Source organism: Kogia breviceps, chromosome 10, assembly GCF_026419965.1.
Source record: "Kogia breviceps isolate mKogBre1 chromosome 10, mKogBre1 haplotype 1, whole genome shotgun sequence".
NCBI classification, from domain to species: Eukaryota; Metazoa; Chordata; class Mammalia; order Artiodactyla; family Physeteridae; genus Kogia; species Kogia breviceps.
Window position 1 is genome coordinate 73699506 of NC_081319.1, and position 10823 is coordinate 73710328.

General features: G+C 51.3%; 1 protein-coding gene across 10 annotated transcripts in view; it reads right to left on the minus strand.

The window, feature by feature from the left end:
• Positions 1-8152, minus strand: part of MOCS1 (molybdenum cofactor synthesis 1) — a 38610-nt gene extending 30458 nt beyond the window's left edge. For 8 of the 10 annotated variants that reach the window (XR_010835089.1, XR_010835088.1, XR_010835087.1 and 5 more), the window contains exons 1-2: positions 7940-8141; positions 483-609 (exon numbers count right to left, since the gene is read on the minus strand). Coding sequence is in view for 7 of the 10 variants with exons in the window: in XM_067006154.1 (XP_066862255.1) it covers positions 483-609; positions 7940-8062 (250 nt within the window). In the remaining 3 variants the exon portion in view is untranslated. Of the gene's footprint in view, positions 1-482; positions 610-7939 lie in introns of all 10 variants that reach the window. The other 2 variants (XM_059075363.2, XM_059075364.2) reach the window with 2 other exon arrangements.
• Between the last annotated feature and the right edge of the window lie 2671 nt (positions 8153-10823).

Genomic DNA, 10823 nt, shown 5'->3' on the forward strand with positions numbered 1-10823 from the left:
GTGGATCTGGCCCAGAGCACTCCGCGTGGGGTTATGAAACAAGGACTCTGTACTAGCCTGGCCCCAGACAACTCGTCTCATGGGACTGGGGTTGGGGTGTCTTTAAAGCTGGCACTGCTGCCTATCTCACTTGTTTACACCATCCAGCAGTCCCCAGGCCACATCCTGAACCGTGGGGACCGCAAGGAAACAGGAGGGAGGGGAAAGAGCCCCGAAGAGTGGGAGATCCCAGGCCAACCTCAATCCTAAACCCAACAGCAATTCTGTTCTCCAACCTAATCCCAAGTAGAACCCAGCTTCCAGATCATAAAACTCACCCTTGACCCCTACCTTGCCCCTGAACCCCACCTGGCAAGCAAGGAAGAAGGGCAGGTGGAGTTTTCTAGAAAGAGGAATGGGGAGGATTGAGAAAGATTCCTAGATAGGGGGTGATTTCAGGGGGTACTGCAGCAGAGGGACAGGAGCCCAGGAGAGCAACTCACATCTGAGGTTGCACTTCTCGGTGAGGGAGATCCGCAGGTAGCTGTGGCGCCGGCCGAAGCTGTCGGTGAGGAAGGCAGAGAAGGGGGCTGCATGCTCCATCAGGAACCGCCTCCGTCCGGACAGCACCTGCGACAACAGGGGCTGGGGGAGAGGTGCGAGGAGAGCCCACCTGGGGAGAGCAAGCTCTCTCCCCTCGACCATCCCCTCCCTCCTCTCTGACACCCAGGCACACTGCTAGCGTTTCCATCCACATGGGCTCCGCAGTCCTGGGGGTCTGGTATTCTCCTCTTATTCACAGGTTGGGAAACAGGCCTGGAGGGAAGGACCTGCCCCTCCAAGGTCCCACACTCAGCTCCAGGGTGGAGGACCCCTGCAGGGGTGCAGCTGCCTACCGGCTGGGCAGCATGGCACAGGGAAGGGCACTAAAGCCCCAGCCGGGCCCCACCTCCTCCCTGTCACCCCCTCCCTCAAAGGAAGCCTATCCTGGAACAGCCGTCTCTAGCATCTCTTGGATGGGTCACTGGGACGGCAGGTGCCATTTGGCACCTGGCAACCACGCCACCAGACAAGTACGTCCAGAAAGGAGGAGGGAGACAGCAGGTAGCTGAGAGGGAAGGTGACCTGGGACACGGAAGCCACTTGTCCCACCCAGGCCTCCCATTCCTTACCTTGAGCTCGAAACAAAGTCACTCACTGTGAGGGGGGGGTGTCACACAAGCTGCCTCCCCCTTGCGGATGGGGGGCTCTCTGGGGCCTCCTCACCACCCAGGAGGACTCAACAGGCCACACCCCCAGGAGCAGCCAGGGGCCACGCCCAGCTGGGGAGGGTAAACCCACGGGGAAGGCTCCCCTCCCACAGAAGGCCTTGGGGGGAGGACAGCACACTAGGGGGACCTGCAGAGGGAATGAGGCCACCAGCTTCCAGGAAGGGAGAATGGAGGTGCCAGGATGGCCACCACACTAACCCCGTTCCCAGATTACTTTAGTCCTTATCCTTCACCCACCCGGTGGCCAGAAAAAAGGATTAAGGACCCATTGATTGGGGTATAAGGGGAGGAGATTGCCCGAGGCCCCCCACAAGGCCCAAACCAATCCTGGGGAGAGAAAGGAGGCAGCCAATCTCACCGTTTCCTAAATCTGAACTAGTTTGCTCTCTCTCCCCTCCCCCATCCCCCCATTTAGAACACAGCCCTGGGTCATGACATGCTGATGAGATAACTGCTCCACAGAAGTTATAGTTTGCAAGGCATCTTAAGGTTTCCAAAGAATGTTCTCTGTTCCAGCCCCACACCTTAAGGGATTATTATAACCAACTCTTGAATGGGGTCCAAGAATACCCCTGGCAGAACCAGGATTCAAATCCAGGTCTTCTGATTCCAAGTTCTAAATTCCTTCCCCTAGTTGCATAGGGTGTGTCCAAGAAGGTACACGGGATGGTACATAGGGCGGGGAGAAGTCATTTCTCTAGAATCTTTAGAACAAAGAAATCATGACTGTGGTGGTCATCCGTGAGGTCTATGGATAAGGCTCTGGACTGGGGACACACTGGGAAAGTTCTCTAACTCCTCCAGGCCTGCTCTCCCAGCTGTTAAAGGAGAACACAGTTGTGGGCTAAGGCTGTCTTACTCTAAAGGAAGGGGCTAGTCAGGACACTAGAAGGGAAACACCCAGGATTCTCATGATCTTGTAACCTAAGAAAGCAGGCCTCCAGTCCTCCTGAGGTCCAGGAAGAAGAAACACTGACTTCAGAGACCTCCTCAGCCCTGGCTACATGTTAGAACCATCTGGGGAGTTGAAGAAAAAAATTCTACTGGAGACCAGCTGAATTCAGAGCTCCAAGTGCTGTGTTTTTCACCTCTCCAGGTGATTCTAATGTATAGTCAAGGGCCACTGACTGACTCAGGAGGTAGGGATATGAGAGAGAGCAGGGGGTGCTTCATGACTTTCCTGGGTCCATAAAACAGACCTCGCTCTGCCTGCCCCAAGACCAGTTTCCCACATCCTCTAAGAAACCCTGCTCACAGCCCCGTGACGAGAAAGTAGCCGTCATTTCTCTGAACTGCAGTCTGAAATAATAGCAAGTGTTCCTCCTTCCCTACTCACCCCACTGCCTTTCCACCAGTACCCTTGGGGGTGGGGCAGGGACGCTTCAGAATCACGTGTCCCAACCCAGGACTTCCCTAGTGGTGCAGTGGTTAAGAATCGGCCTGCCAATGCAGGGGTCACGGGTTCAAGCCCTGGTCGGGGAAGATCCCACACACCGCGGAGCAACTAAGCCCGTGTGCCACAACTACTGAGCCTGCGTGCCACAACTACTGAAGCCCGTGCGCCTAGAGCCCATGTTCCGGGCTCTAGGAGAAGTCACGGCAATGAGAAGCCAGCGCACCCCAATGAAGAGTAGCCCCCACTCGCTGCAACTAGAGAAAGCCCGCTCACAGCAACGAAGACCCAACACAGCCAATAAAATAAATAAATTTATATTAAAAAAAAAAAAAGTCCCATCCCCATCGGCCACAACAGTCCAGGAGCTCAGACACCTGGGAATCAGCAGCTATTCACAATTCAGTGATTTGTTAGTCCCCCCAGACCTCATCTCCTCACTTGCCAAGATGCCCTCCTCACCCTAATCTGCATATCCTGGGAGAGGTGGCTGGGTGAGGGAGGAGCGAAAATAAAGCCTAGAATAGGGAGCAAGTGAGAGGACTAAGAAGCATGACTCAGCAGAAAGCGGAGAGGGAGCAGAGGAATGGGGCAACCCAGAATGGAATTAGGCCCTCTGTTCTGGCCACGGGAGGGGCAGGCCAGATTTCACTTTTGAGACCTGGAGTGACCTTATCTAGATTCGTTCTGACTCTGTACAGCCAGTAGCTGACACAGCCTCCTAAACTCTCTCTCTCTGTCTCTCTCTCTGTCTGTCTCTGTCTTTGTCTCTTGCTCTCTCTCTCTCTTCCCTCTCTCTCTGTCTCTTGCTCTCTCTCTCTCTGTCTGTCTCACTCTCGCTCTCTCTGTCTCTCTCTCTGTCTGTCTGTCTCTCGCTCTCTCTGTCTCTCTCTCTCTCTCTCTCTCTCTGTCTGTCTCTCTCTCGCTCTCTCTGTCTCTCTGGCTCTCTCTCTCGCTCTCTCTCTCTGCCAGGATTGCAAACTCCTCACTTGGGTATTAACACACCTCATCCCTGCCTCCTCTCTCCTCCAACACTGCATGCCCTACTTTCCTTCTTCCATTTTTTTTCTTCCCTTTAAACTCCCTGGAGGAAAAAATATCAGCACCAGTCAGAGGAACCCAGAATCCTGGGAGAATTACTGGGCAGATGAGACGGCAATGCCTCTTGGCCAGGAGGGGCTAGGACATGTCAGAAGCAGAACACCCTTAGCTGCTCATATTCCCCGGCCCCGGCCTGGACCAGGCTGTTTCCCCTGGGTGGGAAGCCTTCCTGCCTGACTCTGTTTCCCAGTGTCTTAGCAGGTGTCGAACCGCTGTGCCAATGAACAGACAGGCAGGTCCCTAATCCAGAGGGAAAGGCGGTGCATGGAAAACCCAGTTACGCTGGGGTTGCCATTCATTTCTAGGCTGGTCTCTAGTGTCAAAATGGTTTAGCCTCGTACAGTGGTTCTCAGCTCTTGTTACACATTAAAATCACCTGAAGACCTTCTAAGACATGCTGATGCCAGAGCCCCAGCCCAAAGATTTGGACTCAACTGCTCTCTGGGATGGGGCTCTAGTGGTTTGTCTGAAACGCCCCTGTTCAGCTCTGCAGCCCAGGCTGAGAACCACTGGCCCTGCCACACCAGGACCCGGTGTCATTTTAATCCGGGGTGATTGCGGTTCTGAGCATAGGCTTTGGGAGCAGGCAAACTTGAACTAGAAGCCTGGCTCTGTTACCAGCTAGCTGTAGAGCTAGTTGCCTACCATTCTTTAAGCCTTAACTTCCTCGTCCATAAAGTGTGGACAATGATCCTACCTAACTCAACCGGAGGAGTTCCTGTCACACAGTAGGTGTTCAGGAAGTGACTGCTCCCATCCTCTTAATCTAACTCCTACTTACAAATATCCATCCATCATGTATCCACGGAGGGGCACTCTGTGTGTGTGCTGTGACTAGTTTTCCCACTCTTGTCAGCTTCCCTCATCTTGCAAAGCCCTACTTAATGGCAGAGGGCCCAAGGCTGGGGTTTCAGACACGCTGTCACACCACTCAAAGCAGGACAAGTGGGGACTGAGCTTCCCACGAACCACAGATACTAGTGCTACAACCAGGAACTAGGCAGCCTACCACATGCTCCTGGTTATATCTTGCCTACCAACCCAGTGCAGACTGGGACGGAGTGGGGAAGAGTGGTAGACAGGAGTTAGTTAAGGGAGGGACTCTGCCCTCAAAGTGCCTTCTCTAATATTCGCTAACCTTGGGCCTTTGATCTGAATGATAAAGGCCAACCCCCAAACAGCTCTGGAGTGCAGACACTAGAGGAGCAGGAGAAAAAGAGCACAGGCCAAACCCAAAGATCAGTGGCCCTGATTTACCTGCTCTTTGGGAGGACGTATACCCAGGTGGCTCAAAATTAATCTCTATTAAATGAGGGGACCTGGTGAAGTGCCCGGCCCCAGGCTTTGACCTCCACTCCCCCCCTCCAGCCCTACCCTAAGTGTGAGGTCTTCACACCTGTGGCTCCCAGCGAGGATAAGTCACACTTCACTGAAACAAAGCTGTTGAGGAGCTGGGCAGGTTGGAAGTCCAGGCAGCCCCCTGAAAGGTCTCCTTTCCTTCCGTGTGTGACTGCCCCGCCCCGGCCCTCCTCATGTACCAGTCCCTTCCTGCACAGCCCTCTCCCACGTGTGTTCTCTCCAGCCCCCTGAACAGCTGGGTGCTTTGCCTGGCACAGTCATCCTTTCCCCTGGCCCTGCCCCAGGGAAGCAGGCCCAGGACCTGAGGCCAGCCCCTTGTCGTCCCAGCAAAGCCTGCATGGAGCCTGAGAGGGAGAAAGAAGGGTGTAGTGCTTGCAGCTGGGGGAAGCCCTCTGTCCTGCTGCCCCAACCAGGCCGGAGGGAGCTGTCTCCCCTACCCGCCTCCCCCTTCCACCTGCAGAAGCTCCTCGATCTGCCTCGGGACCAAGCCCATGCCCCCATCCACTGTCCTCACAGCCAGATCCCTCCCCTCACCGCACCTCTCTCCCACACCTACACCCCGACACACAGACAACACCCAGGGGCTCTCCCCCGTCTCTCTAAGCACTTCCCATCCCAAACCAGACCTCAGGGCCCTGTGTAGAGTACGGGGAAAGGCACCCTACAGGAAGGGAAGGGAGGACAGGGGTTCCAGATGCCCCCACCCCTACTCCTGCCAACTGACAAGCTCGGTGGATTGGTTGAACATACCTCTGAGATTCTCCTAAGGAAATTCTGCGCCCTCCCCCACTGCATACAGATGGGCTAGTCCATCCACTGGTTTCAAAGACAGGAAGAGAGGGGAAGAGACAGGCCCAGGAGCCAGGAAAAACTGGGGGCAAAGCGAGCATAAAAGCTTGGGGCTCCCTGTCCAGTGCTCTGTCACGTGCACCCTCAACAGATCTGTTTCAAACAGCCAAAAAGTACCTGCTAACTCTACTGCCTGCAGAGCACCAGCTAAGCAGTGTACTGAGAAAGGCAGGGGAGCAAGCAACACCCAAGGAGCAACCTGTCTGCTGAGGATAATAACCCTGGTAGGGAATGTCCAGGGTGGGAGGTCTGTGATCAGATAGTTGACAGAATGACTACCCTGAGTGTCCAGGCGGGAGGGGACTTGGGGGACACAGTATGTGGCAATGGCAGCAAGCATAATAATTACAACAAACATGTGCAATACACATGCACAGCACATACATGTGCCAGGTTTTGTTCTAAGTATATATATATATATATATATATATATATATATATATACATAATATTAACTCCTTTAAGCCCTATAACCACCTTATGAAGTAGACACTGTTATTCCCATTTTACAGAGGAGAACACTGAGACACTGAGAAGACTTGCTCAAGTTCACATACCTAGTAAGTGGTAGGGCTGGGATTCAAACAGAGGCATCGAGTCCACCTTCTTACCTGCTAACTCTACCTGCCCTTATGGTGTAAAGGAAAGGGTAAGAGCAGCCTCTCTTCTACTCTCCCCACAGAAAAGAAGCAGGAGCACAAGTGCTAGAGTTTGAGCTCCGGTTCCCTTACTTTACAGCTCAGGGACTCCAGGGAAGTTAACTTCCATGAGCATCCTCACCTGAAAATACAAACTCTACTCACTTCACGTGGTTTCTTGTGCGGACGGAGGGAGACCACAAATGAAGCCACTTAGCACAGGATGAAAGGTACAAAGTCAATTAGGGGCAAGGGGGAGAAGAAACTTCGCTTTTCCTGAATTCTTTAAAGATCTCTCATCTTTGCTTTCCCATTTTTCCCTCCACGAAGTTCAGAGTTCAAGGATACTGACAAACTTCTCCACCTCCCAGAAATGGGATCTGCTTATCTGAGGATCCCGGGGGTGGGGGGAAGGGGAGATCAGATCTGGGGAAAGCAAGTCACGCTGAGGCCCTCCCCTTGATTGAGCAACAGCAGGTGCATGATCTGATGAATCCCAGAACTTGAAGCCCTGAGCCAGGAGGTGGGAAAAGAAATGACCAGATCAGCCTAGAAAAGGTGTCACCAAAAAAAAGATGCTTCTCCCCAAGTGATTCCCTGACAATATGGGCAAAACAAATTTAAAACTTCTTATGCCAGAAACCCCTCTGAGATGCTGTTAAGGACTGAGGGGGGCTATCCCAACCCTAAAGAGATAGAGGAGTCCCTAACCTGCAAGAGCCCAGGTCCTGACTCCTTTCTGCTCTAGAAAGAGACTGAACCCTCCTAAGGGAAATGAAGATGAAACAAAGAGTCAGTGAAGGACGGGGTCACACAACCGTGTGACTACAAAGTGACAACTGACTACTGGCAGCACCAAGGTGACATTTTTAGTCAGTGTCACACTATGAAGTGGGGTGTCACAAAAACACCTGATCACACACAACCTCCACTGGGGGGCAGGGAGGAAAATGTTTAAAGAAGAGGCTGGGTGTGAGGCAGGGCTGAAAGGGGTACTAATAATATCTCATTGGTCCCAGAGTCCTGCCTGCGCCTGCTCCACCATCTCTGGGAGTCACTCAGACCTGGAAGGGGGTTGCACGGATGGGTGGTCAGGGAGATTTTTAAGCCAGACCCCAAGGAGCGCCCCACCCCGCCACCCCTCGTTGGGATACCGGGTGAGACTGGGCAGTCTAGAAAACATCATTCCACTTCTCTCCCCACCCCTAAATAAGCGCTGAGGAGTCCCTCGCAGAGGCGGACACCCCTCCCAGAAGCAGCTACCGCGGACGGGCCGAGGTGCTTCTGATCATAAGGTGCAGCTGCCAGGCCACCCCCTCCCCAGGAAAGTGTGGATGCGGGAGGCTCACCTCCACGGCAGGTTGGGAGGGCTCTCCGGGGTGTGGCTGCGTCACCGGAGCGCCCGAGCTGCAGCTCCGGACGCTGGACCTCAGGACCCGCCGCAGCATCCGGGACACTGGCTGAGCCGCCATGAAACGTGTCGGGCAGGGCGAGACTACACTAGGTAGCCGGCTACGGGAGCAAGCTAGCCCGGGACTCACTGCCCCGGGTCCTCGCGGCAGGGGCGTGGTGGGGGCGGGGCCCTACCAGCCAATTGGTGAGGGCTCCGTGCCGCGCGGCCTTCTGGGAGTTGTAGTCCACACCCTCTGCTCCTATCCCAGGAGGCTAAGTGTTCTAGGCCTTGCAAAGCACAACTTCAAACTCACCCAAAGATCTTGAGTCTTTTCCTACAGGCAGCTCTGGCCTTTGTGCCAGTCACACCACGACCTAAGTGCTTTAGGGCCAGGTGAATGAAATTTAAGGAGGTACCAAAAAAGTGGGTTATCAAGATAAATAATATTTTAATGCAATATTTTAAAAAGTCAGGGACTTCCCTGGTGGCGCAGAGGTTAAGAATCTGCCTGCCAATGCAGGGCATACGGTTCGAGCCCTGGTCCGGGAAGATGCCACATGCCGCAGAGCAACAAAACTACTGAGCCTGCGCTCCAGAGCCCAACTCTTGAGCTACAACTCCTGAGCCCGCATGCCACCGCTACTGAAGCCCAGGCACCTGGAGCCTGTGCTCTGCAGCAAGAGAAGCCACTGCAATGAGAAGCCCGCACACTGCAACGAAGAGCAGCCCCGGCTCACCGCAACTAGGGAAAGCCCCTGTGCAGCAATGAAGATGCAACAAAGCCAATAAATAAATAAATAAATAAGTCAGAATCAATGCAGAAAAATCCATAATGAACAAAATATCAACATTTTATATAAAAACAATAACTGATCCTGAATGTTTATGACTTACCTAACTCCCTTCACTGTTGTCTAGGCCCTGATTGCAGGATGGTCAGCTCCCTCCTTCAAGATACACTTCTCCAGGGACTTCCTTGGCAGTCCAGTGGTTAACACTCTGCACTTCCACCGCAGTGGCTGTGGGTTCCATTTCTGGTAGGGGAACTGAGATCCCACATGCTTTTTTTTTAACCAAAAAAATTTAAAAAATTTTAAAAAGATGCACTTCTCCAACTGTGCCCCCAAAAGAAGCTAACAATCGTGGCCTCTCTGTTTAAACAAGTATGTAGCAAGAAGTCATAAAATGAGTGGATATCATCTTTGGAATGCTTCCTACACAACAAACACCATGCTAAGCATCACTTAATACTTACAATAATCCTACAGTTACTAGAATGTCAATTTTGCAACTTAGGAAACAGAAGCTTAGAGAGGTTAGATAATTTTCCCAAAGTCACCTGGCTGGTAGGTGGCAAAACTGGGGTTTAAACCCAGGACAATATGATTCCTCAAGTCAAGATTCAGTATGTATCAGGAATTGGGCGGGGTGTGGGGTGTCCCTTTTTCTCTCTCAAGAACAAAGAGCTATAGTCTTTAAGGTTTTTCATGGAATGTGTAGTCAGTAGTGAGTCTATGTACTAAGAATCTTATGCTCAAATAGGCCTATCTGTTGTATCCAAAACTATCACCATGGAATTGCAAGAACCAAACACTGAATAACATCATGGGAAACTCACCTTTCGTCTGATGCTAAAATCCTAGCTTTTCTGAATGTCTCATTGCATTTGTACAAGTCAGGCATAGTCAGTTATCTTTTCCTTTCCACTAGTCTATCAATTCTTCAAGACCAGGATCTACATCCTTATTTCCTAATATACACTTGGCAGCTAGTATATTTCAGTCAAAGTTCAGACAATACATGCAGGGGGTAAGAGTGTGTCTGAGTACATTTGAGACAGTAGGACAGGCCTCACAGAAGTCTATTTTTTTTTTGTAAAGGGCCCGAGGACCATGGAGGACTGTTCAAGCTCTGTCCATGGCTAAGTTGGATGCCTGTCTTCCCTCTCCCACCCCCCATCCAAAAGGATCCAGGACAAAACATGGAAACAACCAAGATGTCCTTCAGTAAGTAAACGGGTTAATAAACTGTGGTATATCTAGACAATGCAATATTATTTCAGTGCTAAAAAGAAATGAGTCATCAAGCCATGAAAAGACATGGAGGAACCTTAAATGCATATCACTAAGTGAAAGACGCCAATCTGAAAAGGCTCCCAACTGTATGATCCCAACTACATGACATTCTGGAAAAGGCAACACCATGGAGACAGGAAAAATATCAGTAGTTGCCAGGGCTTAGTGGGAAGGGATGCATAGGTGGAACACAGAGGATTTTTAGGACAGTGAGGCTACTCTTTGTAATATCACAGTGATTGTACAGATCATTATGCATTTGTCCAAACACACAGAAGGCACAACACTAAGAATGAACCCAATTGTAAACTATGAACTTTGGGTAGTTGTGTTGTGTCAATGTAGGTTCATCAGTTGTAACAAATGTACCACCGTGGTGTGGAATGTTGATAGCCAAGAAGGCTGTACATGTGTGGAGGCAGGGAGTATGTGGGAAATCTCTGTAGCTTTTTCTTAATTTTTCTGGAACCTAAAACTTCTTTACAAAATAAAACCTTTATTTAAAACAATCCAGGATTGGTTTTCCGGGCATATGCCCATCACTGGCTCTCTCATAATATAGAAGCCTCAAGTATCCAGCCCTCTATACTCATTCAGATCCCTCCTCATTCCATCAGTAGCTGTGGACTCTCTTTGCAAATTTAGGCATTTTAATTAAGCAATGAAATTTTTTTAAGTTTCAGAAAATATTGTTTCAACAATTCCTATAATTTCTCCTCTTTTGGAACTGGCTCACGATTTGCTCCATTTGCCTCTCCAGACCCA